Raw genomic sequence first — 20,807 nt, forward strand, 5'->3', positions numbered from 1 at the left:
CCCCCCCCCAATTACTAAGTTGAACAGACTGGGATGTCGGATTTGCACCACCATTGTCATCAGTAGAGTACGCTGCCGAAGGCTGCACATAACCGCCAGCATAGCCACTACTGTAAGGTGGTGGATGCTGCCCATAGCTAGCAGCCCCATACCCAGGGTGAGCTGTTGGAGGGCCATAAGAGGATGGAGGTCGCTGAGTCCCAGATTCACCCTGACCATAACCTAATTGAGCAGTTGCTGCCTGTGGATACCCGGGCTGCACCGGTGGTGGTTGGGCATAGCCACCGTGTGCACTAGGAGATTGCTGAAGCTGACTATAAGCTGGATGACTAGTCGGAGGCTTTTGGGCTTGAGGGGGGCCATAACCTGCTGCTAGCTGGGCATCATAACCTGTTGCTGACTGGGTACCATAACCACCTTGGGAAGTAGGTGGCATCCCATACCCTGCTTGAGTATAGCCTTGAGATGGGTAACTATGAGTAGGGCTGGGCTACTGGCTAGACTGATAGCCTTATTGGCCCATTGATGACTGAGCTGGTGCAGGTGCTTGACTGCCATCACCTTGCTTACCAAGTGAAGTGTTGTGGCCATCAGAAGTAGGGTTCGGTACATTCCCATAGCTCGGAGTAGCACTATAACCTTGTTGCTGATCTTAACCAGTACCCTGATAACCAGATTGAGCAGCATGTGCATGATATCCACCGTAGCCATCTTGGGAGTAGCTCTGTCCCTGGTTGTAACCTGTGGCTGAAGGCTGATTGTAACTGTAGGCAGTAGTATCAGTTGAAGCAGTTGAACCTCCAGGTGTTTGTTGCTGCTGTGGGGGTGCTTGCTGACTATAGTAATCATAACCACCTGCCTGAGACGTTTGTTGATTTGGTGCAGTTGTCTCATCCCAACCAGATGCATATCCACTAGAGGTCTTTTGTGGAGGGTAACCAAGGTAGGCTGATTGAGACGTGTTATATTGGGGAGATGGACCTGGATATGCTCCAGGTTGGAGGTAACCATAACCAGGTTGTTGCATCTGTGCACTAGGAGCCCAGCTTGAAGGAGGTTGAGTTTGATAACCTTGTTGAGGATATTCTCCAGCCATTCCTGGATTTCTAACACGATTCTGCGAGGAATTGTTGTCTAAAATGAACCAAGAACGATTGATCCAGTTTCATATATTAAGACATTTTCAAAGCACAAAACAAGCACATAGAGATAACATAAACAAAACATAATCCCAGCAACATTACCACAATATAAGCCCAGCGTAACTGAAAAATTACCCAACATGATACAGAAAATACAGATGCATCAAGACAAGTGTAGACGCCTACATACTGTACTGGTTGTGTGGTACAAACTCCTGCTTTCCCATCTTCATCCTATTTGAAGCGACGAGTACCATAGCAAATAGAGAAGACCATAGCAAATTCTACATGTATGCAAATAATTCCCAACACAAAAACACTAACATTGGCCAAAGGAGAAATATAGGCCTTAGTGACCCACCTTGATTAAAAGATGAAACGAAGGTAGGTGAGAGTTTTATGCTGTCAGCAGAGAAATTACTCACATATTGAAAGTATCTCACTACAATATCCTAAACTAAATTATACAATCCAGGCTCTCAGTCATCCTAAATAACCACAATTTATCTTAATAAATAAACACAACAGCTCCATGTTATGGGCTCCAAAGATGAACTCTTTATCCTGGTGCTGTCTTCATGAATAATGATGGAGAGTAGAACAAATAGGATAAAAAATGTGTCATTATGGGAAAAAACGGCATTAGTGAACACCAATAGAAAAGTAATATAGCCAACACGTCTAGCAATTATTTATTTATTTATTTAAAGTTGGTAATGTTGTATTCCCTAGCATTAGAAAGGCAACATACCACTTTCTCTTGGTACAAGATATGTCGGTCATAAACACACTGCAAAGCAGTACCTACCTTCTGCAACAACTGGACACTTGTAAATTGTTTATAAAATCGAAAAAACTTTCAGGCGGCACCACAATATTGCTTCTTGATCTCTGTATTATTTCTGTAAAGGATCTCCCTGTCCTCCCTAAAGTATGTTCTTCTTAAAAGCCGATACCATCTTTGGTGAAAACAGAAAAACAAATGCTAATAGTGATCCGAAAAGCATTTTCATAAAATATTGCATCGGATCATTGTCAACTTCTTCCTCTGTACCAGTGGACGTTGACATTGCCATTGTCGAGGGCAATGCTTCAATAACAGCATCTGCCAGATCAGTTATAAAAGAGGAGGTGCAATTCAGAGCAGGAACACGACCCCAATTTTCAATTCCCGATTCAAGAGCTAACTCCCTGTATTCCATATCAATCTCTTCAAGAGTCTCTATATGCTCACTCACAAAGCTGAAATTCCAATAGCATGGATACATTAGGTGACATATCAAGAATAAAGTAAGAGATTGTGATATCGTAAAAAGTAAGCCAACAAACATTCACATGAGAAGAGTATCTTAATTGACATTTCAACATCGAAGGCCTAATACTCTTGAAGTGGTGGTGATAATTTAAGTTCTTCATTCGGGGTCATACACAGTGAAACAATTCCAATTTGTACTTCATGATGCCCAATTGCACAGGCATTCACAACACACATAACCACAAGAGCGTCACTTCCTACCAAGTCAACAAAAGCATTGTCCCTTCCAAAATCCCACAAGTAAATTGTATCTCAGAGACAGTTGGCTATTGTCGCTTCAAATTCCCACATCAGTTTTATGAATATGCAGGAGAACCGTTAGGATAATAAATCTAACTCAAGAATTACAAGACACTCCAAGTAAGATGAACATCTCACCCCCTTTTTTTTCTTCTGAATAGTCCAAGAGGTTCTCACGGTTATAGTCAAATTATTAATTTTCCAACCTCTTACACACAAGAGATTAGCATCCATAAGTGACGATCCTTTCTGTAAATTCAAGTTATCAATTTGTAGCAATAGGACCCATGAGTCATGTGGTTTTCTTGTTACCACCTCCAGCAAATCAGTTCTGGCTAGAAAAACCATATTAGACTTGAAATAGTTTTCAACAAAATGTGATCATGTTAAACTTGCAAACAGCCCATAGAAAGTCTAACCCAGGTTGTTAATCTAACAAAAATCTCCCAATAAATTGATAGCACCTGAGTTTTGATCCCATGACACCATAACTTGTTGAGAAGATAAGTTTCAGGTGTTAGAATGCGTACCTTACTGGAACAGCCAACAGAGACTTCACACCTTTCTGTCCAAGCTCAACCAGAACTTCATCAGTGTATGGCTTCAACCATTGGACAGGACCAACTCGGCTCTGGAATGCAAAAGAATAATACCGAATTAACACCACAAAGGAAAAGTGCCTTCATCCCACTATATTTCGTTTTAGGTATATTTTATGCATACAGGAACTTCCCACATAAATGAAATTGCTTTTCTTCATTTTACATAGTATAGGGGTAAAATGTGATGAAGGATAATTAACACCTAGTTTGGAGAAGAGTTGAGAAAATCTGAAATGTAAAAAAGTCTGATGTTGGTAGAAAAGAAGTTGCAACAAATTTGAAATAATACAAGTAAAATTAACATCAATCAGAAATGTTGAGGGATGAACCTTTGGCATTTTTGGGAAAACGTCATATTTTATGAAACAGACCAAGATAGAAGTAAAATGGGGGAAAGGGGAGTCATATTCTGTCTCAAACCCCTATAAACTTCCTCACAAGAAAAGACTGTTTAAAGAATAGGAGGAAGGAAAAAAAAAAGGAAAAAAAAAAAGGAGAAAAATATGGAAACTGTTCCATTTTGACGAGAACACTCATCAATAAAAGCACATAGAATTTGGCTAAATTGAACTTTGAGTCATTGCAGCGTAAATTGAACTTTGAGTCATTGCAGCGTGGAAAAATACATTTATTTCCGAAATCTAATAAATCACTTAGAGGGCACAATTAGGAAGAGTACATGGTATTGCAGAATGTGGAGAACTACGGGTAACACAAAAAGTGATCTGGAGGACTTGAGCTTTGGGAAAAACCTGGTAAGCTAAGGTATGATCATTGATGATTTCTCTAGCTTTCAGCTCTTTCATTATCAAGAAAATGCACTCTTCCATCTGATCTCTATATGGATCACCAGCATTTTCAACATAACTGACTGGCACTCCATGGGCACTAAAGAAAATCATGACCTGCGAATACATCCCTCTTGGAATTGAGTTGGAAATAGTAAAAAAATCCCAGTAAAAATAAAGGTAGGTTCATCACCACACTAAAAGCTAACCATGATGATCAGAAACTAAGGCCACACAAATCAAGAAATAAGATATGCTACCTCCTCAGGCTTAGTGAAATTATGTAACTCCTGCTCAATCAAGTTTGCCATGGACTTGATGTAACCTTGTCGTTGGTACCAGGATTCAATGACAGCAACTGGCAGTCTGGACAGATAAGAGTCTTCTCTGGGAGTACACAAAAAGTTAAGATATTGATTAGACAGGAAAATGTATATGCATACACTTCAATTTAAGAACATGAGACTCCATAAATGCAGTAACCAAATAGAAAAGAAAAAGAGAGTTACTTGAAAATATTCTGAAGGGCACGAACACTTGAACCAGTTGTAGAGATAGAGTATTGAGGATATAAAGGCAGTACAACTAGCTTTGTAATCCCGTCTCTTTTTATCTGCACCACAACAGCGAACTCTAATTCAGATCAAACTTAAGACCTATGAAGTTTCCAGCTCAAGAGTGATTCTTAGGTCCATTCAATCCCAACTATTCATTTGGGTGTCCTTGAAAGAATAACTGCTGGTTGGGATCAAGTAGGTGCAGAAAACATGTTCCACCCAAGAATTTCAACACATAAATCTTTTTAAATAAGAAAATATTTATAGGATCTCAAATAAATAGCTGGCAGTTCATCAAAAGAATCAGCATATAACTATTTGACTATATCTGTACATAAAAGTAGTGAGGTTGTATTACAACTTACAAGCTTGCTAAGAAAAGCGGAGCACATTAACAAGACTTTGCTTACCAGAAGACAAAACTATCTCATCCAGATAAATTATTGAAAAGAAAGCATAATGAATTTTATTCAGTATTATTTCCAAACAATGTATTCAGAACACAACACATAATTGCTAAAACTATCAATTTCGCTTCTTAAAAATGAAAATGGCCATGATTATCTTCGAAATGTGAATTACTCTTGGCCAGGCTTCAACAAAAGGGGTTTATTTACCAATTGAAAAATCAGTAAATAATAGTACAGATCACTTTTTTAGAGGAGGTCTATATATCACTGAATATTCTTAGCAGAATTGATTTAAACAAATGCCAGAGCAAAACATTAGCTCCTCATAAATGGACATTGACAGACAAGTTAGCTTATTATATGAAACATTCTAATCGTGGACTTAGACGGATGTTAGGTGGACTTGAAAACCCCAAAAAACAAAAAAAAAAAGTTATATTTTAATATATTGCAAGCTGAAAAGGAGCTTCTTCAATCCAGGTTTTGCTTGTAAAAAGCTTTCCAGTCCTCCAATTTTAGTTCAGTAGTACTTATCAGATGTTTTTTAGTTGAGAAGTAATTTCTTTTTAGCTAAATGAGAATGAAATTGGTAGCAAGGATTCACATAATCCCCACTAGCTCGGGATTAAGGTTTATTCTTGTTAAACATGGGTTACTGTCACCGATATCTTATTCTTCTGTTTCATGTACAATATTTATTTCAGGTTTAGACATTTTACACATGCATGGCCGAAAGCAAATCAGGCCCAAAGAAGCTGTTTGACTTGGCACTTAATAAAGCTAGACATGACGTCCAATCCAGTTCAATTACTGTTGGGATTAACAAAAAACAGAAGGTTTTCCGTGGAGGAGGAGGACAGGAAAAGAGAGAAAAAGAGGAGAGAGGAGGATATAACACAAAGAACACAGAAACCTTTAGCTCAGCATCTTCCCTAAAACTACATGAAGGAAGGAGGGAGAGAGAGGCGTCTTTCTTCTTCTTTATTTCTTTTCTCCTTTTGAGTCTTATTTTTTGGGTGGGGAGACAAAGAATCAATAAAATAGATATCTCATGATCAGTGGCGGAGTCAGAATTATTAGTAAGAGGGTTCCAACATTGAAGAAATAGACACACGAAGTAGCGGAAGAGGGTTCGACATCTACTACATATACCTAAAAGAATATTTTAACCATGTAAAAATAATATAATTTTCCGCCGAAGGGGGTTCGGATGAACCCCCTAATTACAATGTGGCTCCACCACCGCTCATGGTCCATTAAGTAGAAAATCATCTATTATTATTGTTGCTAACTTAATCCTATTATTCATCTGCTACTTTCCCCAATATAATGTTTTTTCTGAAGCTACTAGTAGAAAAGAAGATTTCTACAATCAAGATCCTAGATAATATTGCTTTATGGTAAGACAGAGTGTATAATCATAAGAACCTTTAAAGAAACGAAAAAGGAAAAAATGATACATCTATATATACATATAGACACACACATACATACACCTGTGAAACTGCAAGAATAGCAGAGATGAGCTAAACTCCATTTTCTATGTAAAGCTCAAAGTCTAAATATGACAATGAAACTCAGAACATAGAACAATTGCAGCGAACGTGTAGTACAAGTTATCTATAAACATAGATATAGAATGAAAAAGCATATGGCATACCATTATTTATACTCATTATACAGTACAATACAAGCTGGGATTTGTAGCATATGTGCTACAGAAAACATATTTTACGTCATAAGGTAACAAAATGACAGAAATCAAGAAACACTGCCAAAGTAGTTGTAAGATGCGTAGGATCTATAGTTCTACCTTTTTTTATTCTACCTAACAGAATTACTCTATTTTTTATTGATTCTTTATTCTTATTTTGTAGAAAGATTTATAATTTGTGCTAGTTAATTAGTACTTCTGTGAATTGTGCCCGTGTTCAAGCTCTCAAAACAAATTAGATTTATTTGAATAGTATAAATAAAACTAGTGTTCGAATGACTTGTTGAGATTATAGTGTAAGCACATGAGAGAAGACACAGACATGATCAAACAAAAGATCAAGACAAGAAAATGTCAACTGGAAGGATCAAGGATGAATTTAAGCTACCTGGTGAACAGCTTCCTCGGTGAACGGGTGCCAGTACCGCATCGCAATATAGACATTAGCCGGGACTTCCTTTGTCTCTAGCACCATTTTTAGTGCACTTGCCTGTAATGATGAGCTTAAGAGGGTTATAACAAGTTGAAAACGAACCATCATAATGAAATAAAAATCAGTTAGCACAGACCACATAAATAAACAGAGGTGTTTTTGTACCTGCTCATCTGTTATTTTTCGTAAAGGAGAACCACCTCCAATTGCAGCATATCCTTCCTTACTTTTCGAAGCTCGGAGAACAGATATAAGTTGTGCCAATGGGCGCTGGAGAAAACGGAACAATCTGGGGAGCCGTATAATATCCTGCCACGCAAAATTCATACCATTAGCATAAACACAAATAATGAAACTAAATTATTCAAATTCTTCAGCTTAGGAAAAATAAAAGGAGTTAGACTGATTGTTAGCTTACAGGATCAGCAAATAAGTTGAACAGGAAAGGCTGGACATCATGAAGCGTGTCTGGTCCTCCAAGATTCAAAAGTAGCACTCCGATCTTTTCTTCAGCTGTCTGTGAGGAAGACTCAACGATGCTCCCTCGATACGTAGACAATCCAACAGAGCAGAACGTTTTGCCAACTACATCTCTCTTGTGCAATGGCCGATGTAAAGACAATCCCCCACTTACACTGCTTTTTTTAAGAGTGAGTCGCCCACCATGTGAGGAATGGCAAGCAGGCATTAACCTTGTCCGCGTGCAGCATCTGCCATGAGAAAAGATTCATATTCAGTACATCATTTTGGCATTAAAATTAGCATGGAAATGAAAAATCTATGTCTATCCCATCAGTAGAAAGGTTATTTTCCCCTCACAATAGAGTCTATCGAATCATCATACTTAAATACACTCCCTCTATTCGATTGTCATTACAAAGTTATATATATGTAAAGACTAACTTCCTAAATTTTGTAAACATAACATTTTCCCCATACTATAAGCTACCAGATGACCCCATTTACCTACCAAACCCAAAACATCCTAAACCTTTCAGCAAGATTCTGACTTTTCAAACAATTATTCATATAATTGATCAAATCAAACGTCCACAAAGAAAAAAGGAACTCAATCCTTACAAAAACATAAATTGACAATAATAGAATTTAACAGCAACCCAAATGGAAAAAAAGAAAGGAATTTCCAAGAAAATGAAAACCCATAAAAGCTTACATGGAAGAATTAGAAGTGAAACTGGTAAATCTAGAACTTGGAACCTTAGTCGGTTGAAGAAGTCGAGAGATAGTCCCTGTTTCCATGATCTACTATGTGATGATTTTCTTCTATCAAAACTTCCAAAAAGAGATCTCAGTCTTGTTTTTTATGGGTCTGAAAGAAAAAAATACTATTAAATGCAGAAAAATGGATAGTTTGTGGAATTTTTTGTGAGAAAAAATTAAAAAGGTTGGCTAAAAAAAGAAAAAATTTTCAGAAGAATCAAAGAAATATAGGGTTTATGGAAGCTAATTGGATGGAGAGAATTGTATATAAATAAAACTAGATGTGATATGCCCGTGTCGGCACGGGCCCAATACTTATGTATTAGATTATACTATATTTAGGTAAACATGTATGAAATGCCAAAAATAGTGTAATACATTACAAATACTAAAGAAGATCATTTTCATTTATTAGCCAATGACTGCGAATAAATTACAAACACTATAATTATTGATCTCTACAGAGAATCATAATATATCCTACAACTATCACAAATCTTCCTTTGAAATCAGGATGAAGAAATCAAATGTTTCATGGATATGACTTAGGTAAGGCTAGGTCATACTGTTTTGCATGGTATGAGGAGATAGTCTATTAGAGTCAGATGATTTCAAGCAAATGGTTTAACTTTTTAAAGAACCTCTGGGCTTTGAGGTATTGTAAATTCAGAAGGTCAAATTGGCAGCAAAATCTTTGAACAAATCACATAAAGATTGCGTATACTCGACATACCTGCACTTTCATGGAATTATTTGATTGATCAGTCAATATTATTGTAATCTAATAGAAAATCTTTTCACTACATAATAAATAAGTGTATCTCGTGCAAAAAAAGATGAACATGAAATCTAAATGATCATTCTTGTTGGTTCACACATTCAATATCACACAGAAAGAAAGTCGAGAGTAACATAAAGAGTAATATGTAATTTCACTCACAATTTGTACAACACCTGAAGTTTGCTTTGCATGATATCGTAAAAAGTATGAACTCAGCTTACCTAATTAAAAATAGATACTAAATGTGCTAATTTCTACTATATTAGAAGTGTCACTTTAAAAATGGGTTCAACATGTGTCCTTAAGGACAATTTGTTTATTGTTTAGGGCTATTTTAGACTTTAAAGGTTGGACAAATTGTTCCGTGTCATTTGCCCTAAAAATTGAAGAGCCACGCATCACTGCATTTGGCCTGTGGCAATTTCTCCAGCCCTAAAAATTGAAGAGCCACGCATCACTGCATTTGGCCTGTGGCAATTTCTCCATTCTTCTCTCTCTCGGTCATGGAACCTGTTGCTTATCATATTGATTTTTTTTGCCATTTTTGGGGATTTATTAGAGCGTAACAATTCGGTATTGCAGTAAGAGATAAAACTCATCATCTTTCTAGCCGAGAGAAATCAAAGAGAACAAAATTATTGTTTTCCATTTACTTATAGTTGCATGGTTGTGGGTTTCCTTCCAGCTCTCATCTATTCATTGAGTTTTTGTCCTTGCACAACCTTACGCCTTCCATTTTCTCTGAGTGCAACTTCAATTTTCAGGTAATTTGTTGCGTCTGTCTTCAATTTTTGGGCTTCAATCTCTTAGTTCTTGGCATGCTTTCACTTCGATTGTGTTTTAGTTTTAATTTTTCATCATATATTTTTCGAATTAGTTTTTTGTATATGGACTCATTTATATATATATAGTGAGAATTTTAGTTTTATGTGTTGGGATAATTTTCTCTGGTTTCATCTAATCTCTCAGTTAATAATGATTTCTTTATTCAAGTTTTATGTGCTTATCATTCTAGATTAGCTAATATTGAGACACTTCAACTAAATGGAAACAAAAACGATTGGTAAACAGAATCAATTTAATTAAGGTAAACAAAATCAATTTTTCATAATAAAAATATAACACATGCAAGGAAATAATTCTCACATTTAATATAACGATGATCATTATAGAAGATTTATTACTGAATACATAATAAGATTTGAATTTGGATGGTCAAATGATAACAAAAGGGTCAATATTTTAAGAAAAAAACAGTACCAAGTGTACAACGGAACTGATCAATGGCTTCAGAGATTGAAATTTTGTTGTTAATGGAGCCCAACATGATAGTACAGTACAAAAGTGCAAATTTCAGACCATTTCATGTTTTTGATTCTTTTAGATTATTCTGTTAACCTAAACTCCATGTCTGGTACTAGTTTTCCCATCTAGCTAATTTGGATTAAAATACTCTTTAATAGCAAGATCCACTCGATGGATGTCAATATTGGTTTAGGTGGTAAGATACTCTTTATCAGTGACAACTTTATTCCAAGTACTCGAATTTGAGCCTCTAATTACTGATGAAGTGAATAGTATTTACCACTCTACCGCAACCTTTTTGATCTGTTGCATTAATTAATCATTGATTTCGCAATGTCATGTGAAGCTCTACTTGCATTGCATTGCCCATATTAATTCATTGTCTTGCCTTTGGTAGTTTAACCTAGACACTCTCCCTCTCATCTCAAGTACTAAAGCTTCCCCATCCTCTAATGTCCACAAATGCTTAACTAATTGAACTTAGCTATCACATTAAATTGTAAAACCACCTACCTACATTCTATTATTTTTCTTCCATTAATGCTTTCGAATTTTCCTAGTATGTGTTACATCTTCCATCTACTTTATTTTCTCAAAAACTATAGAAATAATAACACCTCAACGTGATTTTAANTCATTAATGCTTTCGAATTTTCCTAGTAATAGTGTTACATCTTCCATCTACTTTATTTTCTCAAAAACTATAGAAATAATAACACCTCAACGTGATTTTAATTACATAGTATGGAGTTTTTACTCTTTAGTAAAGGCTGCTGCAATTTTATTTATTAAGTGATACCTAACCATTAGTGCAACGAAAATTAATGCATCATTTTCCTTCTTACTGAGGGATTATTGGCATTGCAGAAAGCAGCAACTCCCAAAGTCAGAAAACTAATACCTTTAGGTGGTCCTAAAGACTGATGAACATCAATAAAAAAGAATTATGAGGTAATAATAAAAAGGGGTAACAAGCTGTTGATAACTTATGAACATCCTTAAGAAAATTATGAGGTAATAATAAAAAGTGAAAACAAACCTGGACAGATCTGAGGAGATCCGTTTGGTACAAAATCACAGGAATTTGAGCCTCAGCTTGAGCAGTTGGTGTTGTTGCTATCGCCCTCTAGCCGAGCTTCTGGCTTGTTGTCGTTGGTTGGAGCTGCTGGCCGCCTGGAGTTCGCTGTGGAGAAGAGACGGGAGGGAGATAGAGGAAGATAGAAGAGAGGAGGGGGAAAGAGAGAGGGGTCGAGGAAAGAGGAGAAGAGGAAGAAGAGAGGGAGAGAGAGGAGTCGCCGGGGCTGCTGCTCGCCGGTGGTCCGTTCGGAGGAGTAGAAGAGGAAAGCAGGGCGAGGGTAGAAGAGATGAGGAAAGAGAGAGAGGCGGGTGAAGGGGGTGGGTAATTGAGGGATAAATTTGACTTGGGTTTTGATATTATCCTTTTTTAAAAAAAAAAAATTAAGAGAAGTGTTTAATTTACTTATCACGAAATGCAGTATTTTTTAGAATAATTAATTTATTGATTATGAAATGTCGATATTTATTAAATAATTATTTATATTTAATAAATATTAATATCGTGAAGTCAATATTATTTAAATAAAATAATAATTTAAATAGATATATATATATATAAAATCAATAGAAGTTTAATTTAATAAATTTAATTTGTCGATCAAGTTAATTTTATAAATTTAAATTATCGATAATATATAGATCTCGTCTTAAATTGATCATCGATATTTCTTTCATTGGTGATGTATTTCATACGTAAATACTCAACGTGTGAAAGATTTGTACGGACTAATAGACTTGTATATTACTCTAGTAATATAAGTATAAGTATATCCTAATTCACATCAACCTAGTTTCATACTCTAAATATGGATTATATATATATTTTTTTAATTATTTCACGAAGTTTAATTTTTTATTGATAAAATATGCAAAATTATTACACTTTTTGACAATTAATTTAAGTTTCAAATGAAATTTTAGGATTATGCTAAATAACAAAAGTTATGACTATTAGAAATATTTTAAACAAACCAACCTCCGGATGTCGCTTTTATTAAATTGAATTAAATATAATAAAAAAATACCGATCTCATGAAGTTGGTATCACATTAAATTTTAAGAAAAATAAAAGAAATCATATTAAATAAATAATATTTACTTCGAGAGGTCAGTATTTTATATTAGTTTATTTTTTAACTTATATAAAATTGTCATCCAGAGTACGATTTATTTAAAGTTAATTGCACGATATAAATATTTAAATTAAAACTAATTAAGTTGCATGATATTAAATTTTACCGATTTTTCGAAGTCGGTATTATAACATTTTTTGTTTTTTAATTTACGCAAAACCATCCTCATGAGGTCGGTATTTAACTAAAATAACATCACTGACCTCATGAGGTCGATATTTAGACGAAGAAAAGATATCGACTTCATGAGGTCGGTATTTGGATGAAATAAAAATACCGACTTCATATGTCAATATTTGGATGAAATAAAATTACCGACCTCATACTGTCGGTATTTGGATATGGATGAAATAAAAATACCGACCTCATTAGGTCGGTATATAGATGAAAGATAAATACCGATCTCATGAAGTTGGTATTTAGATGAAGTAAAAATACCGGCCACATGAGGTCGATATTTGGATGAAGAAAAAATACCGACTTCATGAGGTTGGTATTTGGATGAAATAAAAATACCGACTTCATGATGTCAGTATTTTGATGAAATAAAATACCGACCTCGTGATGTCGTTATTTGGATATTGATGAAATATAAATATCGAAAATAAAATATGTTTATTCATATACTTTATTTAATACCGACATCAAGAAGTAGGTTTTTTATTGTAATTAATTTTTTCCGTGAAAAATATCAACCGTTTGAGGTCGTAATTTTTTCCCTCCTCATTTTGCCTAAAAACCAACTAGTTTTATTATTTTTAACAATACTGACCTCCGGAGGTCGAAAATTACCGACATCATTTGAGGTCGGTATTCACTGTTTTTTTAGTAGTAAAGAAAGAACGGCAAAATCCTAAAATTTTCAGAGAGGACCAGAAAGAAAAGCGAAAGAAGTAATGAGCGAATGGGCGAATGAGCGAATAAATATTCCCGATTAGTTCTTAACTAGTGAAACTATTCGCGCTTCGCGCGATTATATGAAATATTTATAAGATAATAATATGAAACATATAATATTTAGGTTAGTATCGAATATATAGATAATATTTATATTTCTCCTCGTCTGCGATATCATAGACTTTTTTAAAACATATAAAATATATTTATTTGTTTTGTATATGTATATATTAGAACAAAATATTCACCGTGGTGAAGTAAATGGAATAAGGGATAATATGTTGAAATAACAATATATTGTATTAGATTGAAAATATTTTAGATGTTTTAATTTTCTCTATCTTTTCTAGGAGTAGTGATGTTCTATCCAAACTCCGATTACGTCAAAATAAAATTATTTTCTTTTATTTTATTATTACACTAGTAAACTTAGTCGCGCTACGCGCATTGTCTAAAAGTTTTCATTTTTATTTAATTTTCAAATCCAAATAGATTAGTTAATAAATTTTATCATTTAGCTTTGTAATTTCAACTCAATTCATGAATTAATTTTATCAAAAAATAAATACATGTACGGTCAAATACCTATACTTTTTTTTGGTTGAATAGTACATATTCTTTTATGTTATGTTAGGTATAATATATAATTAAGAATTAATGACTTCATTATCCATTTGAATGAGTTCTCAAAATTAAATATGGTTAACTTTGATGTTTTGTTAAAAATTTAAAGTGAGATTTTTAGTCTTTTAAATTTTCTAAAAAATATCAAAAGAATTAAAATAGTAATAAATTCAAAAACAGACTTAAAAATATGAAAAATTATTAATAATAGATAAACTGCCTATAATTTGAAGACTTAAAAAAGTACTTCAATATTTATATATTAAAATATAAAGTTCTCTCTATATATTGATTCTTTGGAAGGAAATGGGTGATACATGATTTTAGTTCGGTAAAATCATTTTTAGTGATATATAATTAACATAAAAATAATATATTATTGTTAAAATGCATAATAAAATAAGTAATAAATGAACAATTATAGATGAATGATAAAAGGTTTTATGTTAAGATTAAAAAAAATTATATATCTACTAAAAACTTATAATTGGACTCTTGAATTTTTTCTAAATAAAGTAAACATAAAAAAATTGTTCACAAATAATTTGAATATTTATAATTATTAACGATAAATAATATTTTCTTATAATTAAAGTGTAGGAGAAAAAGTTAAGTAAATTTTTAGAATCATTATAATGGAGGATGAATTGTTAAGTAATAAGTATATTTGAAATGATTATCTGTATTAATTTTTTCCTTGATAAATTTTCTTCTTTAATTCTAGGTTTTTTTAAAAAAATTATTTCAACGCTATTTTTTAGTCTCGCTTTTTTCTTTTTTCTTTTTTTTTATTTTTTAGTCTTTGCTTATTTAATTCTATTAAGAAAACACAAACAATAAGCATCGTAATTGAGAGAATGAAGTTTGCTCGTCTTTAGTATTTTTACTAATTTATATATGTTTTTAAAACAGTAACAATTAGCATCAAATCTTAACATAATCAAGTTAGCTTGTCTTAAGCTTTTTATTAATTTAAGCAAATGTTTAAATGAATTCTCTTAATTAATTTTTATTATATTCTTCATGATTCATATTTTATTTAAAATTTAAAAATAACTTCATAATAATTTTTATTATCTCCCCCCGCTAAGCGTATCTACAAATACATTTTAATGTTTTCAAGAATTGTTTTTGTCTTACTTTTAGTAATGATCTCGCTCTTATAATTTCATGCAAAAAAACAAATCAATTATTCTCTTTTATATATCTTATTTTGTATCATTCTTATTAGAAGTAAAATAATTATACAAAGAAGTCTTTGTCCATAGATTTTGCATTACAAGATTAAAGTAGAAGACAATTAAGCTAGACATAAATATATTTAGTAAAAAATATTTTTTGATGTACTTTTAAGACGTCACAAATTTAAACATTAAGTAATTTGGGGTTATGAAGGTATAAAGTTGGAAGTTATTAGGTATTACTAATAAGTATTAATTAAGTATAGAGGTTATGAAAGATGAAGAGGTGTGAGTTTATGATAAAAATTAAATTAAAACTAAATATATAAATATAAGAGAAAAAAGGTAAAAAAAAATGTGGCATATTCTTTTAATAAACAAAAATATGTTTAAGTAAAATCCTCCACCATTTTTATGACTAGGCAGTGATGGCCCGTGTAAGCACGGGCCCAACAAAAATTCTTGCGAGTTAAATTGTGCGCATACATATCTATGGACTATGAACGACTTTTATGATCTAAGTTTTTGCGAGTTGATTGCGCAAACAAACTTTATATAAATGGTTGTCAATCATTTATTTGTAGTTGTGGCTACATTTACATAGGATGTTTACATCCTTTACTATTTACATACTGCTACATTTTAGTTTATTTTCAGTGTTAATACCTAGAAAATGTACCCGCAGAAGAGAAAAAATGATTTTAGATTTAAAGTGGAATATATATTTATGCAACTAAGTAAGTGCATTTATTCTCCATTCTTTATGAACTGTAGTACTACCTAAACAATTCAGTGGATCTTTCAGCGATGGGAGCAGCACCAAGAAAAGAAGCAACTCAAAATGTGTACAAGTTGTTTTGGAAAAAAGCCTATCTTATTCAAAGTCGACACCAATAGGATCCTTAAGTAAAGTAGTAAGTTTGCTTAAGACATTGTTCAAAAGTCACGGATAATAAATTTAGCATTGTGAATTCACATACTTTAATTAGCTTGTCCGAGTTGTGGCAATGATGGTTGATTCATGTACAAACAACCTTCTGTAAGAGCAGAATACGACAACACAAATAATGGAATAACAACCGTGCTTAAAACTTTACAAGATTGAAATATATATAGGCCTTTTGAGTTTCAACTCAACATCTTCCACCTCCAAATGTAGAATTAGTGTTTCTCTTAGGGCATCTGCAACCTTATTCTCTATTTTACTCTTCAAATATAAAGTTTTCTATATTTCCAGACAACCAATTCTCTATTTTACTCTCTCCTCAATATTATATTATTATTTCTATTTCATTCTTATTTTCTTATTTCATAATATAAATATTTTCTTCTTGTTGCAAATAATCACTCTATAATCTTTATGTAATACAATTTTTTTTTTCAAATTCTTCATCCTGGAACTCCATGACAGAGACTATTTTCCAGTTACAAGAACAAAAAGTGTCCAGTGGGTGCTTTTCTACATTTTCCCTTGCATGCCATTCTTTACTTGCTCCTCTAAACATATCAAAGTTATTTTCACAGTTTGCATGCTTACAACTTACAAGCATCACTAAACACCAAGCCTTGGCTCCAACTATCCAACTATTATAGTCTTTCAACTTTACACCCCAACCAAAATCCTGATATGAATTTTAAGTATAATATTTTTAATAGGAAACACTTATATCAGCTCAAACACAACCAGTAAGACCAGACAAAATAGCAAAATAATAAAATATCACAACTATATCTAGATACCTGACTTGCTAATCTTTCTAATTGCACACATGTTCTTCATATCAACAACATAAATATTACCTTTTCAATCAACAACAAAACTTCTAGGTTTGATGAATTTAGCCTTATCCAGAGAACCATCAGCGTAGCCAATGTCATTACCAGTTAACTTAATAACAGTAGTATCTGCGGAATTACCAAGAAGATTGAAACAACTCGATTCGGCAACAATCCCACATCATAAAATCAACTCTTTCATCAAATAGTTCAATAAAAATCAAATCTTTATCACATTTACCCCCAAAAAACTGAACAAAATTAAAGACGCTAGAGAGTTGTGTTTCAATGTTCTTTTTTTTAAAAAATAAAGTTAATCCTCTACTCTTTCAAAAAGTTCTTTCCTTTAATGTTTTTTATGGATGGATGCCTTGAGAACATTTTCTTCGGAAAGAAAAGAGAAGGTTGCAAATTCTGTGGTGACATAGCTAGCATAGAATTATGCAGATAATGATATTAGATAAGCGAGTCAGCGATAACATCAATCATTATCAGAATATTTTATTTCAACATGTATTTTAAGGCTAACCAAAGGAAAACAAATGACACAATTAAGAGTGTAGCCATGTAGAGTCCAACTATGACTTCCATGAAAGGTCTCATTCATCTTGATTAAGGAGTTTCTTACTCTTAATTGAGGATTTTCTTACTGACCAACCACCATTATATCCCTAGTTGAACTTAAAAGTCACTAATAAAGTCGGCAATAATGTTGGAGTCTTTAAACAAAAGCCTTATGTAGAAATCAAAGTTGATATTGACAATCCCACTAACATGAATTTTTAGTGCCTCGTTCAAGATACTTTTTACCTCCTATTTTTTCTAAATTTTTCCAAACACATTCATTCCAGAGCATGAGCCAGTTGAACATACTTGTTGAAAGCAAAGAGAGAGGACTTCATACAAGTAACCAATATTAGGGAAAAACTAACATAAATTCCAGTGAAGTATAACCTATCATCATTTACCTAGAAGGAAGAACTACTTGTGGAATGAAAGGTGAATGTAATGTCTCCCTTTTAGCCGCAAGCCTCTGAGCTTTTTGAAGCTCCTTCAATACAACTTGAAAATTTTTAGCAAATTTAGCATCTGTAATTTTCTTGCTAGCCTAAGAGCAAAGAACAAATTTACGATTATAAGCAAAAGAGACAAGTAAGAAGAGCAAGAAATAAATATAATGCTGACAAATGTCTAAAAATATAAACGAATTGTGATGAGAGAAGATTAATACATGTTTTGAACATACCTATAAAAGTGTAGAACTATTAAGACAAACAGAGAAATAGAGGAGAACACCTTTTGAACTTACACTGACTTCAGTTTGATGGTCTGTTTAGCTGGCTTGCTTCACTTTTGTAGAAGTATTTTTCACTAATCGCTTGATTGGTATTCTCGTCTTGTGCCTGCATTTGAGAAAATCAGCACAAGTATCAAACATTTTTTTATTTTTTTTAATGTAGTAATACCCATTACAGAATTACAACCTAAAAGGTAGTTTCCATCTTTCATCTCATCAACACACTATATTGTTGCTGCAACATTAAGTTAGGCTTGAGTTTACAAATATTGGACTGCATAGCTAAACAAGTTAAGTGAATTCTAGAATTATGGTGAAGGATATCAAATCAATTATTATATATGACAAAAAAATGAAATTAGTGTATATTTTTTATAGAAGGATTATATTCTATCTTCGAGGTTCTAGCGTCTAATTTTTACCTAACGATTGTGGAATTTGGAATATCTAAACACCAACAAAGATTTCATGTAGCCTAGAATGCGGATCCACTGTTCTTCGTCTTTCCAAGTAAATTGTCTTTCGCCTCGTTTATTTTAGAAGCAAGGTACTAATTATGTCCTTCATCTCGATGGTTAGTTACCATCACCTTCCTATGTGCTTCCCTCACTCTATCTGCTTCAGTGCTTTGCTCGTTGAAGATATTGATGTCAGTATAATGAAATCCAGAAAGGAAAACGAAAGAGAAAGACTACTCGTGATATTGTTCTTATATATCAAATATAATTGTATTATACAAACACCAACAAATGATAGCATTAACCATAGTCATGAATCTGGAAAAATGTGGTGCAATGGAAACAAGTTCAAGGAGGCATGAGAAAGATTCAAAGCACTAATATTGCTGTATAAGAGTTGAAGCATATGTGTATACTATACCCTCCACACAGGTGGTGCCTATGGAGGGTGTAGTGTATGCAAACCTTACTATTACCTTGTGAGGGTAAAGAGACTATTTTTGATATACCTTCAAACTCGAGGAGATGATTTAATTTGTGTATTACATAAACAATATCTCATATAAAAATTGCAACAACGCGTTAACATGAATGAGAGAACAAACCTGACTCCAAGAATTAGAGCTGCTTTCATTCTGCTCATTTTATGCTGAAAACCTCCTTCATAAAACTTGCGCATTCTCGCAGTGAGAGGTCTGACCTTGAATGATTGCCATGCCTGAACTTCATATCTTCAAACATATGGAGCAGGAACTATAGCCACTTCTGCTATTAATGGCGCGGCCTGAAGCAAAAATTAAAATTACATAAATTTCAAAAATAATCAACACCAATGATTCAATTTTTTGCGGTCAAAAAACCGAACATCAACAACAAACTCAAATAAAGAAAGAAGCAAATTTGAAGACACCCAAGTAAATTTTGTCAACAGAAGATAAAATTAATAACAACTAATTCCAAATACGGTTAAGAAATAGAGAAAAATGCAATCATGATTGTCTGAAAATGCTAAAGTAAAAAAATTAATAAAAACACCAAGGCTCAATGCATGAAATTATAGAAAAAATTGTAGATTCGGAGTAAACTAACCTGAGGAAAAATCACACCAAACATACCTGAGTGAACACCAGAGCTTATGAGTAGATTTAAATTGGGAATTTTAATTACATATTATGTGGGTGAATGTTGAAATTTTGTGTTAGAAGATGGAACATCTTTGAAAAGAGTTGGACTTCACACTCTTAAAAAAGAAGAAACAACTGGGGGTCTCAATTCGTGACACGACACAAGGCCTCATGTTAATATAGTAGCAACATAACATGTGGAGAGCTTGAGTGATAAAAGGCTAAACTACCTTAAAACTAAATTAAATAGACAATAAGCACACATGTTGAAACTAGTGATTTCTAATATAGTAGAATTTATTTTATTATATGACATATTTTCTTTTTACCTCATTTTAGAAATTTCAAATTATTAAAAGTCTCCAAATATGCTTCTAATAATAAACATTATTTTTAGTAATTACTATTATTTTGAACAATATATACTTTTTCTCTTATTTTATATTATAAGAGAAATATCTATTAAGAGAAAAATCAATTAAAAATAAATTTAAAAAGGGACATAGAATTAAAAGGTTAATCAAAAGGAATAGAATTTTTTTTTTGAAATTATCAAAAAAAAAAGTAATCGTACGAATGTTTTAAAGTAAAATTAAAAAATATTTAATTTTTTGTTGATTAAATTCTCAAAATTGTGAAACATTTGGCCTATAAATAATTTCTATATATAAATAATATAAAAAATAATGCAACGTTAAAATTATGTATTTTTACCATATCATTGTTATGTGA

At 32.8% G+C, this 20,807-nt stretch overlaps 1 protein-coding gene, 1 long non-coding RNA gene and 1 pseudogene across 7 annotated transcripts; all 3 read right to left on the reverse strand.

Moving 5' to 3' along the window:
- Positions 1-4: 4 nt before the first annotated feature.
- LOC107027755 lies at positions 5-1,165 on the reverse strand (annotated as a pseudogene).
- A 619-nt stretch (positions 1,166-1,784) lies between these two features.
- Positions 1,785-11,928, reverse strand: LOC107028737 (ferrochelatase-2, chloroplastic-like). Of its 3 annotated transcripts, XM_015229916.2 has the most exons (10): positions 11,548-11,928; positions 8,376-8,531; positions 7,620-7,911; positions 7,367-7,510; positions 7,157-7,258; positions 4,597-4,700; positions 4,348-4,474; positions 4,052-4,204; positions 3,228-3,328; positions 1,785-2,384 (listed from the first exon to the last, which is right to left on the reverse strand). In XM_015229916.2, the coding sequence occupies exons 2-10, from the start codon at positions 8,459-8,461 to the stop codon at positions 2,069-2,071; spliced, it is 1,425 nt and encodes a 474-aa protein (XP_015085402.1). In that variant the 5' UTR covers positions 8,462-8,531; positions 11,548-11,928; the 3' UTR covers positions 1,785-2,068. The 3 variants fall into 3 exon arrangements, with proteins under 3 accessions (XP_015085402.1, XP_015085403.1, XP_027774865.1); XM_015229917.2 differs by lacking the exon at positions 8,376-8,531; XM_027919064.1 differs by lacking the exon at positions 11,548-11,928 and having other exon boundaries at positions 8,420-8,531.
- A 4,177-nt stretch (positions 11,929-16,105) lies between these two features.
- On the reverse strand, positions 16,106-20,233 carry LOC114078316. 4 transcript variants are annotated; one of them, XR_003579929.1, is made up of 6 exons: positions 20,041-20,224; positions 19,557-19,735; positions 18,506-18,599; positions 18,165-18,304; positions 17,221-17,325; positions 16,106-17,042 (listed from the first exon to the last, which is right to left on the reverse strand). It is a non-coding gene; the product is annotated as an uncharacterized LOC114078316 (long non-coding RNA). The 4 variants fall into 4 exon arrangements; XR_003579928.1 differs by adding an exon at positions 18,681-18,728 and having other exon boundaries at positions 16,145-17,325; positions 20,041-20,233; XR_003579927.1 differs by having other exon boundaries at positions 16,145-17,325; positions 20,067-20,219.
- Between the last annotated feature and the right edge of the window lie 574 nt (positions 20,234-20,807).

This window comes from Solanum pennellii, chromosome 8 (assembly GCF_001406875.1).
Source record: "Solanum pennellii chromosome 8, SPENNV200".
NCBI lineage: Eukaryota > Viridiplantae > Streptophyta > Magnoliopsida > Solanales > Solanaceae > Solanum > Solanum pennellii.

Coding starts and splice junctions, on each gene's coding strand:
- LOC107028737 (XM_015229916.2), bottom strand. CDS start 8,461: ATGGAAACAGGGACTATCTCTCGACTTCTTCAACCGACTAAGGTTCCA. Junction 7,259..7,366: donor GAAAAATAACAGATGAGCAG/GTACAAAAACAC, acceptor TCATCATTACAG/GCAAGTGCACTAAAAATGGT. Junction 4,701..7,156: donor CCGAGGAAGCTGTTCACCAG/GTAGCTTAAATT, acceptor GTTGTGGTGCAG/ATAAAAAGAGACGGGATTAC.